This window comes from Oncorhynchus kisutch, linkage group LG14 (genome assembly GCF_002021735.2).
Source record: "Oncorhynchus kisutch isolate 150728-3 linkage group LG14, Okis_V2, whole genome shotgun sequence".
NCBI classification, from domain to species: domain Eukaryota; kingdom Metazoa; phylum Chordata; class Actinopteri; order Salmoniformes; family Salmonidae; genus Oncorhynchus; species Oncorhynchus kisutch.
In genome coordinates this window covers 81,356,041-81,368,481 of record NC_034187.2, presented here as the reverse complement: position 1 = coordinate 81,368,481, position 12,441 = coordinate 81,356,041, and the positions used below count along the sequence as shown (strand labels likewise).

The 12,441-nt window shown below is 45.2% G+C and overlaps 1 protein-coding gene across 1 annotated transcript in view; it reads right to left on the bottom strand.

The window, feature by feature from the left end:
- Positions 1 to 12,441, bottom strand: part of LOC109875904 (gamma-aminobutyric acid type B receptor subunit 1-like) — a 328,979-nt gene that overhangs the window by 160,567 nt on the left and 155,971 nt on the right. Inside the window, exon 7 of the mRNA XM_031789059.1 lies at positions 5,645 to 5,805. Coding sequence (XP_031644919.1) covers positions 5,645 to 5,805 — 161 coding nt within the window. The remainder of the gene's footprint in view (positions 1 to 5,644; positions 5,806 to 12,441) is intronic.

The following is a 12,441-nucleotide window of genomic DNA, read 5'->3' as shown; positions in this document are numbered from 1 at the left end:
TACAGAGTTGGACTATTCCACCCTGACAGAGTTGGACTATTCCACCCTGACAGAGTTGGACTATTCCACCCAGACAGAGTTGGTCTATTCCACCCAGACAGAGTTGGTCTATTCCAAACTGACAGTTGGTCTATTCCACCCTGACAGAGTTGGACTATTCCACCCTGACAGAGTTGGTCTATTCCACCCTGACAGAGTTGGTCTATTCCACCCAGACAGAGTTGGACTATTCCACCCTGACAGAGTTGTACTATTCCACCCTGACAGAGTTGGTCTATTCCACCTTGACAGAGTTGGACTATTCCACCCTGACAGAGTTGGACTATTCCACCCAGACAGAGTTGGTCTATTTCACCCAGACAGAGTTGGTCTATTCCACCCTGACAGTTGGTCTATTACACCCTGACAGAGTTGGACTATTCCACCCTGACAGAGTTGGACTATTCCACCCTGACAGAGTTGGACTATTCCACCCAGACAGAGTTGGACAATTCCACCCTGACAGAGTTGGTCTATTCCACCCTGACATAGTTGGACTATTTCACCCAGACAGAGTTGGTCTATTCCACCCAGACAGAGTTGGTCTATTCCACCCAGACAGAGAAGGACTATTCCACCCTGACAGAGTTGGCCTATTCCACCCAGACAGAGTTGGTCTATTCCACCCTGACAGAGTTGGACTATTCAACCCTGACAGAGTTGGACTATTCCACCCTGACAGAGTTGGACTATTCCACCCAGACAGAGTTGGACTATTCCACCCTGATAGAGTTGGTCTATTCAACCCTGACAGGGTTGCACTATTCCACCCAGACAGAGTTGGTCTATTCCACCCAGACATAGGTGGTCTATTCCACCCTGACAGAGTTGGTCTATTCCACCCTGACAGAGTTGGTCTATTCCACCCTGACAGAGTTGGTCTATTCCACCCAGACAGAGTTGGACAATTCCACACTGACAGAGTTGGACTATTCCACCCTGACAGAGATGGACTATTCCACCCTTACAGAGTTGGACTATTCCACCCTGACAGAGTTGGACTATTCCACCCTGACAGAGTTGGACTATTCCACCCAGACAGAGTTGGTCTATTCCAAACTGACAGTTGGTCTATTCCACCCTGACAGAGTTGGACTATTCCACCCTGACAGAGGTAGTCTATTCCACCCTGACTGAGTTGGACTATTCCACCCTGACAGAGTTGGTCTATTCAACCCAGACAGAGTTGGACTATTCCACCCTGACAGAGTTGGACTATTCCACCCAGACAGAGTTGGTCTATTCCACCCTGACAGAGGTGGTCTATTCCACCCTGACAGAGAAGGTCTATTCCATCCAGACAGAGTTGGACTATTCCACCCAGACAGAGTTGGTCTATTCCACCCAGACAGAGTTGGTATATTCCACCCTGACAGAGTGGGACTATTCCACCCTGACAGAGTTGGCCTATTCCACCCAGACAGAGTTGGTCTATTCCACCCAGACAGAGTTGGACTATTCCACACTGACAGAGTTGGACTATTCCACCCAGACAGAGTTGGACAATTCCACCCTGACAGAGTTGGACTATTCCACCCTGACAGAGTTGGACTATTCCACCCTGACAGAGTTGGATTATTCCACACTGACAGAGTTGGTCTATTCCACCCTGACAGAGTTGGACTATTCCACCCTGACAGAGTTGGTCTATTTCACCCAGACAGAGTTGGTCTATTCCACCCTGACAGTTGGTCTATTACACCCTGACAGAGTTGGACTATTCCACCCTGACAGAGTTGGACTATTCCACCCTGACAGAGTTGGACTATTCCACCCAGACAGAGTAGGACTATTCCACCCTGACAGAGTTGGCCTATTCCACCCAGACAGAGTTGGTCTATTCCACCCTGACAGAGTTGGTCTATTCCACCCTGACAGAGTTGGTCTATTCCACCCTGACAGAGTTGGTCTATTCCACACTGACAGAGTTGGACTATTCCACCCTGACAGAGATGGACTATTCCACCCTTACAGAGTTGGACTATTCCACCCTGACAGAGTTGGACTATTCCACCCTGACAGAGTTGGACTATTCCACCCTGACAGAGTTGGTCTATTCCACCCTGACAGAGTTGGTCTATTCCACCCTGACAGAGGTAGTCTATTCCACCCTGACTGAGTTGGACTATTCCACCCTGACAGAGTTGGTCTATTCCACCCTGACAGAGTTGGTCTATTCCACCCTGACAGAGTTGGTCTATTCCACCCAGACAGAGTTGGACTATTCCACACTGACAGAGTTGGACTATTCCACCCTGACAGAGATGGACTATTCCACCCAGACAGAGTAGGGTCTATTCCACCCAGACAGAGTTGGACTATTCCACCCAGACAGAGTTGGTCTATTCCACCCAGACAGAGTTGGTCTATTCCAAACTGACAGTTGGTCTATTCCACCCTGACAGAGTTGGACTATTCCACCCTGACAGAGTTGGTCTATTCCACCCTGACATAGGTAGTATATTCCACCCTGACTGAGTTGGACTATTCCACCCTGACAGAGTTGGACTATTCCACCCAGACAGAGTTGGTCTATTCCACCCTGACAGAGTTGGTCTATTCCACCCAGACAGAGTTGGACTATTCCACCCTGACAGAGTTGGACTATTCCACCCAGACAGAGTTGGTCTATTCCACCCTGACAGAGTTGGACTATTCCACCCTTACAGAGTTGGACTATTCCACCCTGACAGAGTTGGTCTATTCCACCCTGACAGAGGTAGTCTATTCCACCCTGACTGAGTTGGTCTATTCCACCCAGACAGAGTTGGACTATTCCACCCAGACAGAGTTGGTCTATTCCACCCTGACAGAGTTGGTCTATTCCACCCTGACAGAGTTGGTCTATTCCACCCTGACAGAGTTGGTCTATTCCACCCTGACAGAGTTGGACTATTCCACCCTGACAGAGTTGGACTATTCCACCCTGACAGAGTTGGACTATTCCACCCTGACAGAGTTGGTCTATTCCACCCTGACAGAGTTGGTCTATTCCACCCTGACAGAGTTGGTCTATTCCACCCAGACAGAGTTGGACTATTCCACCCAGACAGAGTTGGTCTATTCCACCCAGACATAGGTGGTCTATTCCACCCTGACAGAGTTGGTCTATTCCACCCTGACAGAGTTGGTCTATTCCACCCTGACAGAGTTGGTCTATTCCACCCTGACAGAGTTGGACTATTCCACCCAGACAGAGTTGGTCTATTCCACCCAGACAGAGTTGGTCTAATCCACCCTGACAGTTGGTCTATTCCACCCTGACAGAGTTGGACTATTCCACCCTGACAGAGTTGGTCTATTCCACCCTGACTGAGTTGGACTATTCCACCCTGGCAGAGTTGGTCTATTCCACCCTGACAGAGTTGGTCTATTCCACCCAGACAGAGTTGGACTATTCCACCCAGACAGAGTTGGTCTATTCCACCCTGACAGAGGTGGTCTATTCCACCCTGACAGAGAAGGTCTATTCCATCCAGACAGAGTTGGACTATTCCACCCAGACAGAGTTGGTCTATTCCACCCAGACAGAGTTGGTATATTCCACTCTGACAGAGTAGGACTATTCCACCCTGACAGAGTTGGCCTATTCCACCCAGACAGAGTTGGTCTATTCCACCCAGACAGAGTTGGTCTATTCCACCCTGACAGAGTTGGTCTCTTCCACCCTGACAGAGTTGGACCATTCCATTCTAACAGAGTTGGACTATTCCACCCTAACAGAGTTGGACTATTCCACCCTGACAGAGTTGGACTATTCCACCCTGGCAGAGTTGGTCTATTCCACCCTGACAGAGTTGGTCTATTCCACCCAGACAGAGTTGGACTATTCCACCCTGACAGAGTTGGACTATTCCACCCAGACAGAGTGTGTCTATTCCACCCTGACAGAGGTGGTCTATTCCACCCTGACAGAGAAGGTCTATTCCATCCAGACAGAGTTGGACTATTCCACCCAGACAGAGTTGGTCTATTCCACCCAGACAGAGTTGGTCTATTCCACCCTGACAGAGTTGGTCTCTTCCACCCTGACAGAGTTGGACCATTCCATTCTAACAGAGTTGGACTATTCCACCCTAACAGAGTTGGACTATTCCACCCTGACAGAGTTGGACTATTCCACCCAGACAGAGTTGGACTATTCCACCCAGACAGAGTTGGACTAGTCCACCCAGACAGAGTTGGTCTATTCCACCCAGACAGAGTTGGTCTATTCCACCCTGACAGAGTTGGTCTATTCCACCCTGACAGCATTGGTCTATTCCACCCAGACAGAGTTGGACTATTCCACCCTAACAGAGTTGGTCTATTCCACACTGACATAGTTGGTCTATTCCACCCTGACAGAGTTGGACTATTCCACCCTGACAGAGTTGGTCATATTCCACCCTGACAGAGTTGGTCTATTCCACCCTGACAGAGTTGGACTATTCCACCCTGACAGAGTTGGACTATTCCACCCTGACAGAGTTGGTCTATTCCACCCTGACAGAGTTGGTCTATTCCACCCTGACAGAGTTGGCCTATTCCACCCAGACAGAGTTGGTCTATTCCACCCAGACAGAGTTGGTCTATTCCACTCTGACAGAGTTGGACTATTCCACCCAGACAGAGTTGGTCTATTCCACCCAGACAGAGTTGGTCTCTTCCACCCTGACAGAGTTGTACCATTCCATTCTAACAGAGTTGGACTATTCCACCCTAACAGAGTTGGACTATTCCACCCTGACAGAGTTGGACTATTCCACCCAGACAGAGTTGGACTATTCCACCCAGACAGTGTTGGACTATTCCACCCAGACAGAGTTGGTCTATTCCACCCAGACAGAGTTGGTCTATTCCACCCTGACAGAGTTGGTCTATTCCACCCTGACAGAGTTGGTCTATTCCACCCTGACAGAGTTGGTCTATTCCACCCTGACAGCATTGGTCTATTCCACCCTGACAGAGTTGGACTATTCCACCCTGACAGAGTTGGACTATTCCACCCTGACAGAGTTGGACTATTCCACCCTGATAGAGTTGGACTATTCCACCCTAACAGAGTTGGACTATTCCACCCTGACAGAGTTCCTGGCATATATGACTGCAAAAATGACTTTAATTTCAATTACTGTAAGCTGTAGCAATGAGGCTCTATGAGAGTGGGTTAGATTTAAAAAAAAAAAAAATAAGAAGATTGAATTTGAACAGAAAATGTACCTAAGTTAACATATTTACTAGCCTCGGCCTGGGGCCTCCAACTCACTAAGTCTGCCCTGCCTGTTAGAGAACATGAATCAAAGAAACACAGTCTATTGGAGCTCATTAAAAACAACTGAGGAAATTAAAGAATTCACAAAGGACAACTTATTATCCAAATTACTGCACGCATGACATAGATTTGGTATTCATATTATGCAAATATAAGCAAAACAAAGTTGCAGTAAAAACAAGCCATTATGAATCAAATGTTGATCTAATATGAATAACGATCCAGTCTGAATTATTAATAGAACCATAAACCACGTAATTCAGACACTTTGGATGGGATACATTGATGTTTACGCATAAATCATGCAGTCAAAGCACTTATTTTGCGGTTAGGTTAGCCTAGGCTACTCACCATGCTATCGTAGTGGATCAGTTCAAGTTCGTACTCCGGCAGTATATCCGTTCTCTTGTTCACCAAGTCGAGGGCCATCTGAGCGGAAGGGAGGCATGCTTGGCCCCCGGGCCAGCCTCCGCTCATCGGGAAGAGGGCACCGATGTAGAGCTTCTTCTTGCCTAGAGCCGGGCAGGACCAAGAGAAGAGTAAAGTCAGCGAGGCGAACATCAATGTCTTGCCAATGATGGAGCGTCGACCCCCGGGTAGACTTTGACAGGACACCGCCATGGTGGAAGTTTTAGAGTGTCAGAAAATGTTGTATGCCGCTGATGGTTGAGAATTGTCTTGGTGACTATATGATATTGTTCTGCAGTTGCTGCGTCAAGAACTCTTGTAAGTGTGTGTTTTTTCTCGTGACAAAATAAACTATTTATATTCCTCATAAAATAGCCAATCTATCTCAACACTAGTTCTACTGAAGGGTAACGTCGTTTTCGTCTGTAAATAAATGTTACTATTCAGTCTGAGGAACCTACACAAGAGGCTGCTTTTCTGTCTCTAAATTATTATTCCTCTCTTTGAACTCAACATGTGTTGGTCTCCGGACAATAATACGACCCAAATCCACAGTAGCCTATAAATCAATCCAGTTGGATATCATTTACAGGTAGATATCCTCTTGCAGTTACACGTTTAGCGTAATCAGTACCCGGCTGATAGTAAGTTAATTTGAAATTAACAGACAGATAAGGTCAATTAACGATACATGCAGGTTGGAAGTCTCTTAATTGAACTTGCTCGCTCGATATGAATAGCCACCAGAAACCTGGCAGTGGTAGAAAATCATTTGTATCCTGCGACCATTCTTTGTGTTAGTATTTCCGCTGTCCAAGGTTCTGGAAAAGATTATATCACTGAGAGCGCCCGGCCGCAAAGTCTCGGGAATTAGATAGAGAAATGTTGAGAGAAAATATTAGAAATCATTTAGAGAGAAATAGGAATACATCCGACGGTAACCTACACTGTTCAACCGTGCTCGTTTTTAAATACTCATCTGTCCTTGCCCTATCCAATTCCCTACATACTCACTGCTCTCCCGGAAGATATTGCACTATGATTTAATTAAAACGGCACGCTAGGTAGTGCGCATGTTATGCAGGATCAACCGCCGCAACACATAAACATGCCACAGTTGTCTATTCCTGCCCGTTAACGAGGCGCGTGTTGTCAACTCGGCATTTGAATGATGGAATTTTAAACGTAAGCAGATAGCAAGAGTCGAACCCTTCAGCGGTTAAAAACAACACAATAAACGGTCACAGCAGTTTCGGGTTAAACGTAAGTGTTAAAGTGAACAAGGTCCAAGCGTTATTTTTTTTCCCGTCGACTGCAGCAGAGAGAGGGAAATAATTACAGTGGTCCAGGTTTACGTAGCACAGAGGGAGGTAGAGAGAGAGAGAGAGAGAGAGAGAGAGAGGAGGTGGAGGGAGGGAGAGAGAGAGAAATAGAGAGAGAGAGGAGGTGGAGGGAGGGAGGGAGGGTAGTTGGTTGGTTGTTTTGCTCTATCCTTCTCCGTTTCACAAACCACTTTGAATTTGCAATCCCTTAACAGAGCTTCTCAATTACCGTTCTCTCCCTTTTCTTTCCTCAGCCAACTACACACTATAATACTTCATTTTTTATTGTAAACTTTAAAGGTCCAATGCGCCGTTTTTATCTGGGTAGCAATTAACTTACTGTGATTGTTTTCAATTGAAATGGTCAAGCAAGAATTTTTTTAGGACTGTCTGGGTCTGAGTGGGGAGGAGAAAACACAAAACGACCTGTTATTGGCAGAGAGGTTTGGAACTCTTTCTTATATCATTTTTTTAAATAATTGTTTTTTTTTTGGTACATTTTTTAAAACTTTATATTTATTCATCATACAAAATAATCAACTACTTACATCCCTACATCAAACATGTCAAACAAAACAAAACACAGGTGTAAACAAGAATTGCCTAAATACATGCAAAGGGTATATACAGTACCAATCAAAAGTTTGGAATCATGTAGTAACCAAAAAAGAGTTAAACAAATCAAAATATATTTTATATTTGAGATGCTTAAAAGTAGCCACCCTTTGCCGAGATGACAGCTTTGCATACTCTTGGCATTCTCTCAACCAGCTTCACCTGGAATGCTTTTCCAACCGTCTTGGAGGAGTTCCCACATATGCTGAGCACTTGTTGGCTGCTTTTCCTTCACTCTGCGGTCCAACTGCGGTCCAACCCAAACCATCTCAAATGGGTGGAGGTCGGGTGACTGTCTGATGCAGCACTCCATCACTCTCCTTCTTGGTCTAATAGCCCCGACACAGCCTGGAGGTGTTGAAAAACAAATGATAGTCCCTCTAAGTGCAAATCAGATGGGATGGCGTATCGCTGCAGAATGCTGTGGTAGCCATGCTGGTTAAGTGTGCCTTGAATTCTAAATAAATTACTGACAGTGTCACCAGCAAAGCACCATCACACCTCCTCCTCCATGCTTCACGGTGGGAACCACACATGCGGAGATCATCCTATTCTGCGCCTCACAAAGGCATGGCGGTTGGACAGATTTCCACCGGTCTATTGCTTGTGTTTCTTGGCCCACGCAATGTGGTAGTCCTCATGAGAGCCAGTTTCATCATAGACGTTGATGGTTTCTGCGACTGCACTTGAAGAAACTTTTAAAGTTCTTGAAATGTTTTGTATTGACTGACCTTTGTGTCTTAAAGTAATGATGGACGGTCATTTCTCTTTGCTTATTTGAGCTGTTCTTGCCATAATATGGACTTGGTCTTTTACCAAATAGGGCAATATTCTGTATACCACCCCTACTTTGTCACAACACAACGATTGGTTCAAACGCATTAAGAAGGAAAGAAATTTCACAAATTAACTTTTAACAAGGCACACCTGTTAATGGAAATGCATTCCAGGTGACTACCTCATGAAGCTGGTTGAGAGAATGCCAAGAGTGTGCAAAGCGGTCACCAAGGCAAAGGGTGGCTACTTTGATGAATTTCAAATATAAAATGTATTTAGATTTGTTTAACACTTTTTTTGGTATATAATAAATAACATTACAAAAAATATATACAAAAAATAAGTTTAAAAAATATGGCAATTCTAGTGCAATTGTATTCACTCATAAAATGATTCAGGAAGATGTTTTTCTTATTGTCATTTACTAAGGATAATGTCTTAATAACAACAACAAAATCAATCAAAATAATTTTTTTATTTTGACATAGAATTCTGGAGTTTTGTTTTGTGTATAAAATATTTGGCAACAAGAATAATAAAAATAATAAAAAATTAATTTCAAGATTTTCCACCAAGAAAGTTGCTTCTCCGACCATCACTCTCTCTCGCTTGGTCAAGGGACATTTAAGATACACACCGATATGACGATGTAAAGCGTATTTCAAGGCCTGAGGGTTTATTGCCAAGGGCTGTCTACTTAGAAGTTGGACTGCAGCCATTGTTAGAGTGGCCAACTCTTTCTTATTGTTCTACTAACTAATTTACCACCAGGCAGGTCATAACTCCATCCCACCAAAACAGGTGGACATTTCAGGTGGTCTTTTCAAACAGCTCTTACACTAAAAGGGTATTATCATAATTTTCCCAATTTCACAGTATTATTCCACCCTCATAGTGTGGAACTGTACAGTATATAAAACACAGAAATATCATGTTTTTGACTGCACTGGGCCTTTAACAAGAGCTGTTTTCTCTCTCTCGCTCTCTCTCTCGCTCTGTCTCTCTCTCTGTCTCTTTCTCTCTGTCTCTCTCTCTCTCTGTCTGTCTGTCTCTCTCTGTCTGTCTGTCTCTCTCTCTCTGTCTCTCTCTCTCTCTGTCTCTCTCTCTCTGTCTCTCTCTCTCTCTCTCTCTCAGCCCTCAATACCACTGTGCTGCATCTCTACGCTCTTCTAGCTAGATGCAAATATTTTAATTACAAAAGTCAAGTAATTATCAAAGTAGACCATGGATTCTCTCATTCCTCTGCACTTCTCCATTTGTAATCTCTCCCTCCTCCTTGCTCTCTATGTGTGTTTTGTATTGTATCTATTTCCTTCAGATGTAGCCCTCTCATCCTTTCTATGTCCTCCCTTTCTGATCTACTCACGTCCTTCCACATGCCAATCAATAAAAACATTCAATTTAGCAAAAGGCATTTACCAAATGTAACATAGCGATATAATGAACCATTTCTTTGTCTCTCTCCCTCCCTCCCACACACTGCATGGATTCATCCTTACATCCTTACCACCTCTCTCTGTCTGCTTGCTATATCTCTCTGTCTTGTCTGGTTGATGTATATCTCTCTGTCTGCTTGCTATATCTCTCTGTCTGGTTGAGGTATATCTCTCTGTCTTCTTGATGTATATCTCTGTATCTCTCTGTCTGTTTGATGTATCTCTCTGTCTGGTTGATGTATATCTCTCTGTCTGGTTGATGTATATCTCTCTGTCTGGTCGATGTATATCTCTCTGTCTGGTCGATGTATATCTCTCTCTGTCTGGTCGATGTATATCTCTCTGTCTGGTTGATGTATATCTCTCTGTCTGGTTGAGGTATATCTCTCTGTCTGGTTGATGTATCTCTCTCTGTCTGGTTGATGTATCTCTCTCTGTCTGGTTGATGTATATCTCTCTGTCTGGTTGATGTATATCTCTCTGTCTGGTTGAGGTATATCTCTCTGTCTGGTTGATGTATATCTCTCTGTCTGGTCGATGTATCTCTCTCTGTCTGGTTGAGGTATATCTGTCTGGTTGATGTATATCTCTCTGTCTGGTTGATGTATATCTCTCTGTCTGGTTGATGTATATCTCTCTGTCTGGTTGAGGTATATCTCTCTGTCTTCTTGATGTATATCTCTGTATCTCTCTGTCTGTTTGATGTATCTCTCTGTCTGGTTGATGTATATCTCTCTGTCTGGTTGATGTATATCTCTCTGTCTGGTCGATGTATATCTCTCTGTCTGGTTGATGTATATCTCTCTGTCTGGTCGATGTATATCTCTATGTCTGGTCGATGTATATCCCTCTTTCTGGTTGATGTATATCTCTCTGTCTGGTCGATGTATATCTCTATGTCTGGTCGATGTATATCTCTCTGTCTGGTTGATGTATATCTCTCTGTCTGGTTGATGTATATCTCTCTGTCTGGTTGAGGTATATCTCTCTGTCTGGTTGATGTATATCTCTCTGTCTGGTTGATGTATATCTCTCTGTCTGGTTGATGTATATCTCTCTGTCTGGTTGATGTATATCTCTCTGTCTGAATGGAACCCCATAGGGCTCTGGTCAAAAGTAGTGTTCTCTATAGGGCAGGGCTGCCCAATCATGGGCATCATGTTAAACTCCAACCCTGTTCCAGGAGAGTTACCATCCTGTAGGTTTTCACTCCAACCCTGTTCCTGGAGAGTTACCATCCTGAAGGTTTTTCATTCCAACCCTGTTCCTGGAGAGAGACCCTCCTGTATGTTTTCACTCCAACCATGTTCCTGGAGAGAGACCCTCCTGTATGTTTTCACTCCAACCCTGTTCCTGGAGAGAGACCCTCCTGTAGGTTTAAACTCCAACCCTGTTCCTGGAGTGAGACCCTCCTGTAGGTTTTAACTCCAACCCTGTTCCTGGAGAGTTACCATCCTGAAGGTTTTTCATTCCAACCCTGTTCCTGGAGAGTTACCATCCTGAAGGTTTTTCATTCCAACCCTAATATAGCGCCCATGATTCTAATAATTAGCCGGGGTTGTAGGGAGTGTAGATGTAATGTACATTTTGTGCCACCAGGGCGGCGATCTTGTCATTCCCTCAGCCAGCCACTGGTGAGCAGTGCTATGAACAGCATTGTGGGGAATAAAAGTCCTTGGTTACAGTATCTGAGCAGCAGAGGCCCGTTGGTTGGCCGGTTGGTCCACACCTTGGTCCTGTTGGCTCATTAGCCTGGGCTACAGCCTTCGTCTGCGATCATTAATTCATGGCTCCACTTAAAGAAGTTCATTGATTTGAACGAGGTTAATTCGTTCGGGATCAGAATGCTAACTGGGTTGGCTCTCATTGTTTGTATTGCGAGGAGCGCAGAGCAACCGTCTCAGTCCTCCACAGCCTTGTCTGTCAAAACTGGATCCCGTCAGGCTTGGTTTCCTGTCGCAGCATTGGTATGCGCCATGACATCCACCAGCCCACACTCTCTGGAGACGCTGGGATGACAACGCCGGGGCCTGACAGGAGAAATATGAAGTTGAAGGAGTTCTGAGAAGACTTTCCTCATCTGAGACACTCTGCTTCCCTAATGGCACTCTATTCCCTATTTGGTGCACTACTTTTGACCAGGGACCATAGGCCCTATAAAGGGAATAGGATGCCATTTGGGATGAAGCAATAGTCACTACCGTAGAGCATGGTAGACCTACTACATACACAGTGGTCAGTTACTATATACACAACATGGATCTCTGTGGAGAAACCAACTCTGTCTCCTCTCTCTCTCTCTCTCTCTCTCTCTCTCCTCTCCTCTCCTCTCCTCTCCTCTCCTCTCCTCTCCTCTCCTCTCCTCTCCTCTCCTCTCCTCTCCTCTCCTCTCCTCTCCTCTCCTCTCCTCTCCTCTCTCTCTCTCTCTCTCTCTCTCTCTCTCTCTCTCTCTCTCTCTCTCTCTCTCTCTCTCTCTCTCTCTCTCTCTCTCCCTCCCTCCCTCCCTCCCTCCCTCCCTCTCTCCCCCCTCCGTCTCCTCTCTCTCTCTGTCTCCTCTCTCCTTTCTCTCTCTCTCATTAGACAGCCAAGC